General features: G+C 42.3%; 1 protein-coding gene across 1 annotated transcript in view; it reads right to left on the bottom strand.

Moving 5' to 3' along the window:
- The window catches only part of GTF2F2 (general transcription factor IIF subunit 2), a 64852-nt gene that overhangs the window by 37761 nt on the left and 14269 nt on the right, over positions 1 to 12822 (bottom strand). The window contains exons 2-3 of the mRNA XM_015811074.2: positions 11311 to 11455; positions 2741 to 2779 (exon numbers count right to left, since the gene is read on the bottom strand). Coding sequence (XP_015666560.2) covers positions 2741 to 2779; positions 11311 to 11455 — 184 coding nt within the window. The remainder of the gene's footprint in view (positions 1 to 2740; positions 2780 to 11310; positions 11456 to 12822) is intronic.

The following is a 12822-nucleotide window of genomic DNA, read 5'->3' as shown; positions in this document are numbered from 1 at the left end:
TCGCGGCATTAAAAAGGTTGAGAACCACTGATTTAGTAGCTATCGGGGAGGGGGGGAAATAGGGGATATCAGGATTATCTGTGGCCCCACAAACTGCTAGGCCCCTCCCCAATTGCTTCAAATGAGATAATAAATATGCATTAATGGCTAACCACATGTAAACAATTCAACTCAACCTGTTCCATGGAACGTTGATAACCACCATATTTTTTACCTAGGACACAACTGGTACAAAAGCACAAATACTTGAAAAGCAGAATCAGTAAGGACAACAGAAAGCGATTCCATTGAATTATGTAGCGCAAAATGGCAGATGTTGAACGGTAGCAGCCACGCTTATTCAAAAAGGACATTTCCAAAGCATATTTCAAGACCTAAACCTCAAAAAAAATGAAACACGACAGAGTAAACGCTACAGCTGTTCTTCCTCCCCCAAGAAACAATTTAGAGAGATATATTGTACTATACAATAAAAAATTATGTCCTGACTCTAGAACACAAAGAAGAGAAATTGGGAACTATCAGCGGTATCCTTTGGAACATTAAATCGGGTTTCAGCCTCCTCTGATGCTGATAGGGCTAATCAAACAGAGAAATCTCAAATGAAATAGTAACATTAAGAAGACAGCAAGTGGGTTTTTTAAAAGGGTTTGAGCTGCTCCTTGCTGAAAACACAGCAGAAAAAAAACATTCATTTCACGCTGCAAATGGCCATTTGCTAACGGATTTGTTTTTTCAAGAAACTCGTCCATCAATCAGATATCGCATCTGAGAATGACTGGTGTGTTTCAGGTAAAAGCTACGCATCTTCTATGGCTAAATTGTAAAGAGTCAGTTTGATTTATTTGCTCAGATGTGGCCCAGAAACCAGGTGACTGGGAATTGGGGACTGGAGGCTAAAACATACAAGGAATGGTTGCTGGAATTGGGCATGTCTAGTTTAATGAAGAGGAGGACGAGGGGGGACAGGATAGCAGCCTTCCAATATCTCAGGGGCTGCCCCAAAGAAGAGGGAGTCAAGCTATTCTCCAAAGCACCTGAAGGCAGGACGAGAAGCAACAATGGATGGAAACTAATCAAGGAGAGAAGCAACCTAGAACTAAGGATAAACTTCCTGACAGTCAGAACGATCAATCAGTGGAACAGGTTGCCTTCCAAAGTTGTGGGTGCTCCATCATTGGAGGTTTTTAAGAAGAGACTGGACAACCATTTGTCTGAAATGGTGTAGGGATTCCTGCCTGAGCAGGGGGTTGGACTAGAAGACCTCCAAGGTCCCTTCCAACTATTCTATTCTATTCTATTCTATTCTATTCTATTCTATTCTATTCTAGTCTAGTCTAGTCTAGTCTAGTCTAGTCTAGTCTAGTCTATTCCATATTTTCTATTCTATTCTATTCTATTCCATTCCATTCCATTCCATATTTTCTATTCTATTCTATTCTATTCTATTCCATTCCATTCCATATTTTCTATTCTATTCTATTCTATTCTAATCTAGTCTAGTCTAGTCTAGTCCATATTTTCTATTCCATTCCATTCCATTCTAATTCTATTCTAATTCTATTCTATTCCATTCCATTCTATTCCATATTTTCTATTCTATTCTATTCCATTCCATATTTTCTATTCTATTCTATTCTATTCTATTCTATTCTATTCTATTCTATTCTATTCTATTCTATTCTATTCTATTCTATTCTATTCTATTTCATTCCATTCCATTCCATTCTGCATTCTATTCTATTCTATTCTATTCTATTCTATTCTATTCTATTCTATCCTATTCCATTCCATTCCCTACTCCTGCTTCAGGCTTGAACGCTGTCTGATGAGCTTCGGGCTAGTCCTTCTCTCTCAGCTCCTCCCATCCCACAGGGTTGTTCTGGCGAAGATAGGAGGAAGAAGGAGAATTAGGTATTCTGCTTCCTCTTCCTATTTGAGTTTTTATATCATCTATTAATAGGGAGTCACCAAAAAAAAAAGACAACAGGACTAACACATAGAATCTATAACAGGGGTCTTCAAACTTGGCCCTTTGATGACTGGTGGACTTCAACTCCCATAATTCCTCAGCCAGGCACGCTGGCCGAGGAATTCTGGGAGTTGAAGTCCACCAGTCATAAAAGGGCCAAGCTTGAAGACCCCTGATCTATAATCACACCTTACGGTAGCTTTTCTCAACTTTGGCAGCTTGACGATGTGTGGACTTTCAACTCCCAGAATTCCCCAGCCAGCATGCTGGCAGGAATTCTGGGAGTTGAAGTCCACACATCGTCAAGCAGTCAAGGTGGAGAGACACCGCCTTGCAGATACTACGCTTCAATGGATATTTGGTTTGCCAAACGATAGTTAAACGTCTTGTACATCTTGTCTCTGGAGTTCTCCTAACTTTTCCCAAAGGCCAGCAAATTGCTTATTAGCATTTAAATGAAAGCAACGAAGACACATTTTCTTCCCGTGCCTAAAACGCAAACAAATGCACTCGGCGTAAGCGTTCGTTACGTTTCAGAAATCGTTTGGAAGATGCTAAGGAACTCGGTCTCTCTTTCAGAAACGGCGCATTTTAGCAATTTAGAGCAATTTAGAGCAATGAAGGCATTTGAATTCACACTTTCACCCCAGCGGTTCTCATTATACTCTGGATGAAGCTTGAAGAGGTAGCCTAACGCCAACATTAAAAATGAAGAATTGGCATGAATACCGTTAGCCTCGTATTCAAGAGGTCGGAGGCACTACTTACCGTTATTGCTGCTGTCTGATTTTTCATCTGTCTGGCTCTCTAGAAAGAACGATAAAAACAAGAGTGAGGAATTTTTTCCAGCTTCATTGTTATTAGCTACTAGCTGTACCTGGCCACGCATTGCTGTGGCTCAGACAGGTTAAATGTTTTTACCTGTCACAGGTGTGACATCTATATAATAGTAGGTATATAAAAACATGCGCGTATTCGAATGCAACATTGTGTCAAAATTTCAAAGCAATCGGTGAAGAACTTTCGGAGATTTAAGATTTTGAACAAACGAACATTTACGTTTTTATTTATAATTAATTTATAATTAATTAATATTAGTTACTAACTGTTGTAAGTTAGTTTGGCCTTATAGACTGTAACTATAGGGTCCTTGGTACTCTCTCAGCTCGGAGGGGGTTTTTTTGCATCACCTTTGTAAGACTGCAGTTATTTTTAATCTAAGTCTATACTATATTAGGGCTGTTAGCTAAGCATGCCTCAGTAGAAAAAATCAGTATATTCCTATGATGGAAATTCAATTTCCTGCCTTTCTGCAACCGGTTCAATGTCCCTTGGAAGTCTTATCGTAATTCTCTTCCCGTGCTATAAAGAATGGACAACAGTTTGCCCAAAATGTTGTCATAAAATCAAGGGGGTATGAAGAGAGGAAATGATTGATGGCTTAAAAATGACTGGAAAAATTCAAAACTAAGGGGGTCACAGCACGCAAAAGGAAAATAACTGAGGTTGCAAAGAGATTTAATGACATTATTTCAAAAAGCGAGGATAACGGCTGGGTATATCAACAGACTGCAAGCTGTAAAGTACAGAGAAAGCGTGGAAAAATAAATAAAAGTGATACATCTGTTCCTGCAGGTTTTGCAACGTTTGGGATTTTTTTTTATTCTTTTTTTTTTAATAAAAAAAATTGGGCGCTCGATGTCATCTGCTTCACAAAGTTAAAATATTTTCCATCGCGGCTTCTTAAGAGACCGAGAAAACGCAGTTTAGAACGTATTGCTGAAGCTAAAAAGCCATGACTGCAAAAACAAAGGAAGAACTCGACGGTTCTAACGTTTCGTTTTATTGCCAAAGATGTCTCAAGCCGGATGATCAATTATTTTAATCAACATAATGGATTTTATGTATCGTTATGCTTGAACGAGTCTCTGGGCGTTGGTCAACCTATCCAATAAAGAAATTGGCCTTCTCCAACCCAGCGTTGTCCAACTGGGATTAAAATTTGGACTCACCGGCCATGCTGGTTTAATTACAAAAACGGGAATTACATTCCCATTAAATCTGGAAGGCTGGAATAGAGCAATGAAGGCTTCATGGAAAAGGGAAACCTGATGACTTCTCAAAGAAAGTCACTTTAAAATTGGAGGCTTATCACTGGATTTATTGTTTTCATAATAATAATAATAATAATAATAATAATAATAATAATAATAATAGTTGGAAGGGACCTTGGAGGTCATCGAGTCCAAACCCCTGCCCGGGCAGGAAACCCTACACCATTTTGGACAAATGGCTGTCCAGTCTCTTCTTAAAAACTTCCAGTGTTGGAGCATTCACCGCTTCTGGAGGCAGGTTGTTCCCCTGGTTAATTGTTCTATATCACACCTACTTCTTCTCTCCATGTATTTGTGGGTATGAAAAAGGAAGTGCAACAGAACCACCCAAATAGGCCTATAAACAGAAGGTTTATCCTGAAAGATTTCATATCGTGCAGCATAAAGAACCAATATTAAGACCAGACTCGTTGTTGTTGTTGTTGTTGTTAGTTGCGAAGTCGTGTCCGACCCATTGCGACCCCATGGACAACGTTCCTCCAGGCCTTCCTGTCCTCTACCATCTTCTGGAGTCCATTGAAGCTCCCGCCTCCTGCTTCACTGACTCCATCCAGCCACCTCCTTCTCTGTCATTGTCCCCTTCTTCTTCTCTTGCCCTCCATCTTTCCCAGCATCAGGCTCTTCTCCAGGGAGTCCTTCCTTCTCATTAGGTGGCCAAAGTCCTTGAGTTTCAACTTCAGGATCTGGCCTTCTCAAGAGCAGTCGGGGTTGATCTCCTCTAGGACTGACCGGTTTGATCGCCTTGCAGTCCAGGGGACTCGCAGGAGTCTTCTCCAGCACCAGAGTTCAAAGGCCTCCATTCTTTGGTGCTCAGCCTTTCTTAGGGTCCAACTTTCACAGCCATACATTGCCACTGGGAAAATCACGGCCTTGATGACCCAACTAGGTAACATCATCAGTGCTACAAGGAAGTGGGGTTTGTGGAGAGAAGGAGGGGGAGGTGGGAGGGGAATGAGGAGGAGGAGGAGGAGGAGGAGAAGGAGGAGGAGATTCTTGGTATTGAGTTTGTTATCTTGCAAATGTTTCATGATCCAACTAGGTGACATCATCAGTGTTAGAAGGGAGTAGGGCTTGTGGAGAGGAGGAGGAGGAGGAGGAGGAGGAGGAGGAGGAGGAGGAGGAGGAGGAGGAGGAAAAGGAGGAGGAGGATGATTATGGGATCCTTGGTGATAAGTTAGTGGAGTATATAAACATCATATAGATAGATAGATAGACAGACAGACAGACAGACAGACCTTTATGTCATTTTTTCCTGAGGGTACAGTGGCACCCATTAAAAATGAAACTTAGTTGCTCCCACTCCAAGTGCACACACACATTTGTTTTCATGTACAGGCGATCCTCGTCTTACGACAGCTGCGCTCAAAATTCCTCTCGCTCTCTAAGACAGCGGAGTGAGTTTCGCGGCGTTTTACGACCTTCCTTGACGACGACGCGGCGAAGTGAACCGCTGCAGTCGTTCAGTTGGCCACACGGTCGCGAAGTGAACTGGGGCTTCCCCGACTGACTTTGCTTGTCCGAAGGTCACCGGAGGGGATCGCGCGACCCCGTGGGGGGACGCTGCGACCGTCGTAAACACGAGTCGGCTGCCCAGCGTTTGAGCATTGATCACGTGACCGTGGGGGAATGCCGCCAACGGTCATTAGGCGTGAAAAACGGCCGTAAGTCGCTTTTTTTTTCAGTTGCCGTGATAACCTCGAACCGTCACTAAATGAGCTGCTGAAAGTCGAGGACCGCCTGGACTGCAGAAATATTTTTCCCTCTCTCTTGGAGGAAAGAGGGAAAGAGAGAGAGAGAGAGAGAGAGAGAGAGAGAGAGAGAGAGAGAGAGAGAGAAACATGCGTCTTCTCCCATCGCTCCTGCAGCTGCTGGGAAGGCTGAGGAACGAAATAGCCGGCGGATGGGCGATTAAATCATCTCGCATTGTGTGTTGTCAACCCACAAAGGTGAGCCAACCGAGAGGGGAGAGGGAGGGGGGAGGGAAAGGGAGGCCAATAAACAAGCAAAGAAATCACATTTCAGTACATGGGCTCCGTTCGCACAGTAGGGAAGAGATGTGGGCAAGGGCTAGAGGTTGTAGCTATGTTATTTTTAAACGAGTAGTAGGTGTACATTTTTCTGGAAGATTTCAATCTCTGCTGCTAATACAGCAGGGAAGCAGGGAAGGTGGTTTGCAGAGGAAATATGAGCGTATTGTTGTTGTTAACTGCGAAGTCGTGTCCGACCCATTGCGACCCCATGGACAACGTTCCTCCAGGCCTTCCTGTCCTCTACCATCTTCTGGAGTCTATTGAAGCCCAGGCCTCCTGCTTCAGGGACTCCATCCAGCCCCCTCCTTCTCTGTCATTGTCCCCTTCTTCTCTTGCCCTCCATCTTTCCCAGCATCAGGCTCTTCTCCAGGGAGTCCTTCCTTCTCATTGGGTGGCCAAAGTCCTTGAGTTCCCACTTCAGGATCTGGCCTTCTAAGGAGCAGTCGGGGTTGATCTCCTCTAGGACTGACCGGTTGGATGGGCTTGCAGTCCAGGGGACTCGCAGGAGTCTTCTCCAGCACCATAATTCAAAGGCCTCCATTCTTTGGCACTCAACCTTTTTTATGGTCCAACTTTCACAGCCATACATTGCAACTGGGAAAACCATGGCCTTGACTATACGCATGAGCGCATAAGTATACATAAAAGACTGTTAATTGGGCCGGTGTCAGCTGCGAAAGACTGGGTACGCATGCAAAAGGTCCAATTAAATTTGATTTATTGCCGGGATATTTATGCGGAGGAATCTTCTCAACTAATGGTTAGAACCTGCTAGCTAGGAGTTAGATAAGAAACAACTGAATTCACGGGAAGTAGGACTTAAGTTTGCTTGTGGCTACGTAGGGATACTAGGCTGAGCCCTGTTTTGACCCCACCCGCCCCCAGATTCAGCCAGCCCTTCTCCTACCGCTAGTCCGTTATAATCAGAATTTTTCTAAGATTGCAAGTGGACTACCCTTTTTTTTCTCCTTTCAATATTTTATTATTTTTTATAGCCACAAATCCTTAATATTTTATCAGCAGCATATTGTCTGGGTTCCAGTGTTTAGTTTACTAATACATGTTAAACTCCTTTCTCTCTACCTCGTTTTTCCAGCCACCGATAAAATGTATCCCATGTTCAAAAGTAATCTGAATCTTTTTTTTCTCTTTCATTTTTAATGGTCAGTCTGTCCATTTCTGCACAATTTAAAATTTTCTTAATTATCTCTTCCTCCGCTGGTAATTCTTCATCCTTCCAATGTTGAGCGAGTACAATTCTCGCTGCTGTTAATACACGTAACATCAAATATGCACATTCCTTCTCACGATTTCCTACAATTTTACGGAACAAAAATAATTCTGGCTTAAAAAAAAATCTGTGTGTTTTTTTTTAGTCATTTTCTCTAACCATATATGTATTCTTGACCCAAATCTTTTGGCTTTAGGGCCTGTCCACCAAAGATGATAGTATGTGCCGGGTTTTTGTTGAACTACCCTTAACTGTAGCTTCCAAACGGTGGGAAGAGGTGGTCTCAGGGTGGGTGAGGAAAGACAGAGTGGGAAGGTTCTGGAAACAGGCAGAATTGGTCCTCTTATAGAGGACCCAGATTGTTGGGGGCAATATAGGCTGACTCTGTAAACTGCTTACAGGGGGCTGTGAAGCACTATGAAGCAGTATATAAGTGCTGAAAGTTATACCTACGTGCTTTTAGCTTCCATCCAGAACACATCTACAGTCAGACTCTGTGCTGCTTTATAGGCTTTTCAATGTAGCAATGCTGGTAACTCAGAAAAGTTGATTTTGGGGTACCCCAGTGGAGAATAGAATAGAAATAAGAATAGAAATAAGAATAGAATAGAATAGAATAGAATAGAATAGAATAGAATAGAATAGAATAGAATAGGATGGGATGGGATGGGATGGGATGGGATGGGATGGGATGGGATGGGATGGAATGGAATGGAATAGAATAGAATAGAATAGAATAGAATAGAATAGAATAGAATAGAACAGAACAGAATAGAGAATAGAATAGAATAAGAATAGAATAGAATAGAAATAAGAATACAAATAAGAATAGAATAGAAATGAATAGAATAGAATAGAATAGAAATAAGAATAGAATAGAAATAAGAATAGAATAGAATAGAATAGAATGGAATGGAATGGAATGGAAAACAATAGAATAGAATAGAATAGAATAGAATAGAATAGAATAGAATAGAATAGAATAGAATAGAATAGAATAGAATAGAAATAAGAATAGAATAGAATAGAATAGAATGGAATGGAATGGAATGGAAAACAATAGAATAGAATAGAATAGAATAGAATAGAATAGAATAGAATAGAATAGAATAGAATAGAATTAAGAATAGAATAGAATAGAATGGAATGGAATGGAATGGAAAACAATAGAATAGAATAGAATAGAATAGAATAGAATAGAATAGAATAGAATAGAAGCTGGAAGGGACCTTGGAGGTCTTCTAGTCCAGCCCCCTGCTCAAGCAGGAAAACCTAAAGCATCTCAGACAGGTGACTGTCTAGTCTCTTCTTAAAAATCTCCTGTGATGGAGCGCCCACGATTTCTGGAGGCAGGTTGTTCCACTGGTTAATTTTTCTCACTGTCAGGAAGTTTCTCCTTAATTCTAGGTTGCTTCTCTCCTTGGTTAGTTTCCAACCATCGTTTCTCGTCCTTCCCTCTGGTGCTCTGGTGAACAACCTGGCCCCTTCTTCCTTGTGGCAGCCCCTCAGATACTGGAACGCTGCTATCCTGTCTCCCCTGTTTCTTCTTTTCTTTAGACTAGCCAAACCCAAGTCCCGCAGCCGTTCTTCGTAGGTTTTAGTCTCCAGCGAGTTTGGCCCCGCTTTGCGACTTTTCTTCCCACTGTCGTTAAGTGAATCCCTGCAGTTGATAAGTTAGCCACACGGTTGTAAAGTGAAGCTAGCTTCCCCACTGTTTGTCAGAAGGTCGCAAAAGGGGATCACGCGACTCCCAGGGACACCGCAACAGTCGCAAGTACATGTCAGTTGCCAAGCGTCTGAATTTGGATCACGTGACCACAGGGAGGCTGCGACGGTCGTAAGTGTGAAAAACGGTCCCGAGTCATTTTTATTTTTTTTTTAATGCCGTCGTAAATTCGTACGGTCACTAAATGAATGGTTGTAAGCCGAGGACCGACCTGTACTCTAAACCTTTTGACTCGTCAACAGGGCAGGTCTATTGCTAAGCAGCTAAACGTTATCAGTTTGATCGCAGATTAAATACCGTTGTTCACCAGATTATACCGTAACCCTCTATTTGGGAAAGAAAAAAAAAAAATGCACAATTTGCCCGGCGTGTCTGGTTAATATTGAAATACATTCCCAAAATGTAGAAGTGGAGCAGCCTTAAAGGCGAAATAACGGGTAGTCAAAATTGCACCGTTGCGTGGCAACCGGTGATGTACATATGGTGATTTTCCCAGAACAAAAAACATGGTTTATATTTCATGCACAAACAAGAAAATAGCCTAGCAAAGATAATAACTGGGTCTTCCCTCCAACCAGCCAGCTCTCCGGTCTTTTTTTAAAAAGAAATTGCGTTCCGGTATTACAAAATATTAAACTGCTCCTTAATCTTTTTACGACGCTTTGCACCCTGAGAAACCTGACCTAAATTATGATGGATTAAAACGGTTAAAATACAAAAAAGAAGTAATAGTTCGATAACTGACAGCCCCGAAACGTTGGGCATCCAAACAAGGAGAGGAAGAAAGAGGGAGGGGGAAAAAATGCAGAATTCCTTCCGGAGCTTCAGCAACGCCGGAGAACTCTCAGCAAATCCCACCCAGCCGTCTCTTCCTCCTCCTCCTCTTCCTCACTAACTGAGTTACGTGAAGGACTGGTGGCCCAGGAGACTTTTGCTTCATCATGCACTTGCCTAATGAGCGGAATTGTACAGCGAAGCCACCTTGGATGGTGCCATGATTTCAACTCCCCAGAGAAAGTAGACAAATCAAAATGAATTTTCTCAGAACTTCACACAGAACTCAAGTCAGATTTGGTTTCCATCAGCCTAGAAAATATGTGCCAAGCATTCAGAACTAGACTCATCGTAGCAGCCTCCCAGCTTACGTGAACTCAAGCTGGGTTTAAAAGATGACAAGGTATCAAAGGATTTCCAAGGAAGGAAGGAATAGATCTATCTATATCTATCATATCTATCCATCCATCTATCCATCCATTCATTCATTCATCCATCCATCTCTTATCTATGCATCTCATCTATCCATCTTATCTATCTATTTTATCTATCCATATCTATCATATCTATCTATCTATCTATCTATATCTATCATATCTAGCTAGGTAGCTATAATATCTATCTATATCATATCCATCTATCCATCCATCCATCCATCTATCTCATATCTCTATCTATCATCTCTATCTATCTATCTATCTATCTATCTATATCTATCATATCTAGCTAGGTAGCTATAATATCTATCTATATCATATCCATCTATCCATCCATCCATCTATCTCATATCTCTATCTATCATCTCTATCTATCTATCTATCTATCTATCTATCTATCTATCTATCTATCTATCTATCTATCTATCTATCTATCTATCTATCTATCTCTCATATTATCTATATCTATCATATCCATCTATCCATCTATATCTATCTATCTATCTATCTATCTATCTATCTATCTATCTATCTATCTATCTATCTAATATCTATTGATCCATCTATCCATCATATCCATCATATCTATCTATCATCTAATTTGCTATGGATCAACTGTCATATCTATCTGTCTGTCTCTACCTACCTACCTACCTAATCTACCTATCTACCTATCTATATCTATCTATCTATCTATCTATCTATCTATCTATCTATCTATCTATCTATCTATCTATCTATCTATCATCTCTCTTATCTCTATCATCTATCTATATCGGTCTGTCTATCTGTCCATCTGTCTCTCTCTCTATCATCACTCTCTCATATCTCTCTCTCTCTCTCTCTCTCTCTCTCTATCTATCTATCTATCTATCTATCTACTGTATCTATGTATCTATCATCACTCTCTCATCTATCTATCTATCTATCTATCTATCTATCTATCTATCTATCTATCTATCTATCTATCTATCTATCTATCTATCTATCCATCCATCCCATCCCATCCCATCCCATCCCACTTACCTCCAGAGCTCTCGGTAAAGACGGTTAGGGTCTGTCCTCCCACATTTTGCAGAAGAAAGGGGTGGTCTCTCGGCGCACTGATGGACGTTGCCTTCCCCCCAATACCGTCGATGCTTGCAAGGTCTTCGTTCAAGGTGAAAGAGACCTGACAACAGAAAACACCGCTTCGTATTTACGAAAAGGCTCGGTGGGTGGCTTGTAAGGCCTGGAGGTGGGTGGGTGGGTGGGTGGGTGGGTGGGTGGGAGACAATCTGGCTGCTTCCCACCAAAGGAGAGTCAGACTCTTAACAGCCTTTCATCCAATCGACACGTGGGGGGGGGGGGGCAAACAGATCAGGGTCACCATGCCGGAGAGCCAATCCTTGATTTATCACCATTCATTTAGTGACCGTTTGAAGTTACAACGGCACTGGGAAAAATGACTCAGGACCGTTTTTCACACTTAACGACCTACGGCCACCTGAACAAAATTCGGACGCTTAGCAACTGACTGGTCCTTATGACCGTTGCTGTGTTCCAAGGTCAGCTGACCCCCTCTGGCCACCTTCTGACAAGCCAGATTCCCCTAACAACCAGGTTACTAATTCATCAACTGTGGTGATTGACTCCACAAGTCTGGCGAGAAACGTCGTTAAAAACGGGGCAAAATTCGCTTAACAGCCGCCTGGCTTAGCGATGTGAATCTGAAGGTCCCGTTCTGGTCGTAAGTTGAGAACTACCCCTGCCATCTTCTCTTAAGACAGGGAGAAAACGCCTCGGACCAGGGCCTGAACTGGCCCCACACAATTTCAGGGATAATCCGTCGCTTTGTCAGATGCAGCCGGCAGGGAAAACGTGACTGGAAATTTCACGTCCGGGCTCCCCCCAAAGGAGGATCCTTTACTTTATGGCTTCAAAAATCCACCTCAAGAGCCCCTCCAAAAAGGCACGTTGTATATTTAATATATATCATTACACCCGTTGTGCTGTTGCTGCGTGGGAGAAGGGCAGAATTTGATTGCCGGGTGTAATTCATTCCGATTTATTTCGGTCCAGAGTGACAGGTTGGAGAGGGCCTGCTGGGCAAGGAGTTAACATGTATGGAAATTCAGTTTCTCCGTCTCTGCGTGATCGTTTAGTCTCTCGGCCCTATTAGCCTCCTGAGCCCCCTTCTGAATTAAACCTTGGCTTCAAAATTACCCCCCCCCTCTCTCTCTCTCTCTCTCTCTCAGGGCTGGACTAGAAGACCTCCAAGGTCCCTTCCAACTCTGTTGTTCTGTTATTTTCTCTCTCTCTCTCAGGGGTTGGACTAGAAGACCTCCAAGGTCCCTTCCAATTCTCTTCTGTTATTCTCTCTCTCTCTCTCTCTCTCTCTCTCTCTCCCTCCCTCTCTCTCTCTCAGGGGTTGGACTAGAAGACCTCCAAGGTCCCTTCCAATTCTCTTCTGTTATTTTCTCTCTCTCTCTCTCTCTCTCTCTCTTTCTCTCTCTCTCTCTCTCCCTCCCTCTCTCTCTCTCTCTCAGGGGTTGGACT

Source organism: Protobothrops mucrosquamatus, unplaced genomic scaffold (genome assembly GCF_001527695.2).
Source record: "Protobothrops mucrosquamatus isolate PMUCROS unplaced genomic scaffold, P.Mucros_1.0 scaffold28, whole genome shotgun sequence".
NCBI lineage: Eukaryota > Metazoa > Chordata > Lepidosauria > Squamata > Viperidae > Protobothrops > Protobothrops mucrosquamatus.
The sequence above is the reverse complement of the archived record's forward strand: the minus strand, read 5'-3'. Positions and strand labels throughout refer to the sequence as shown.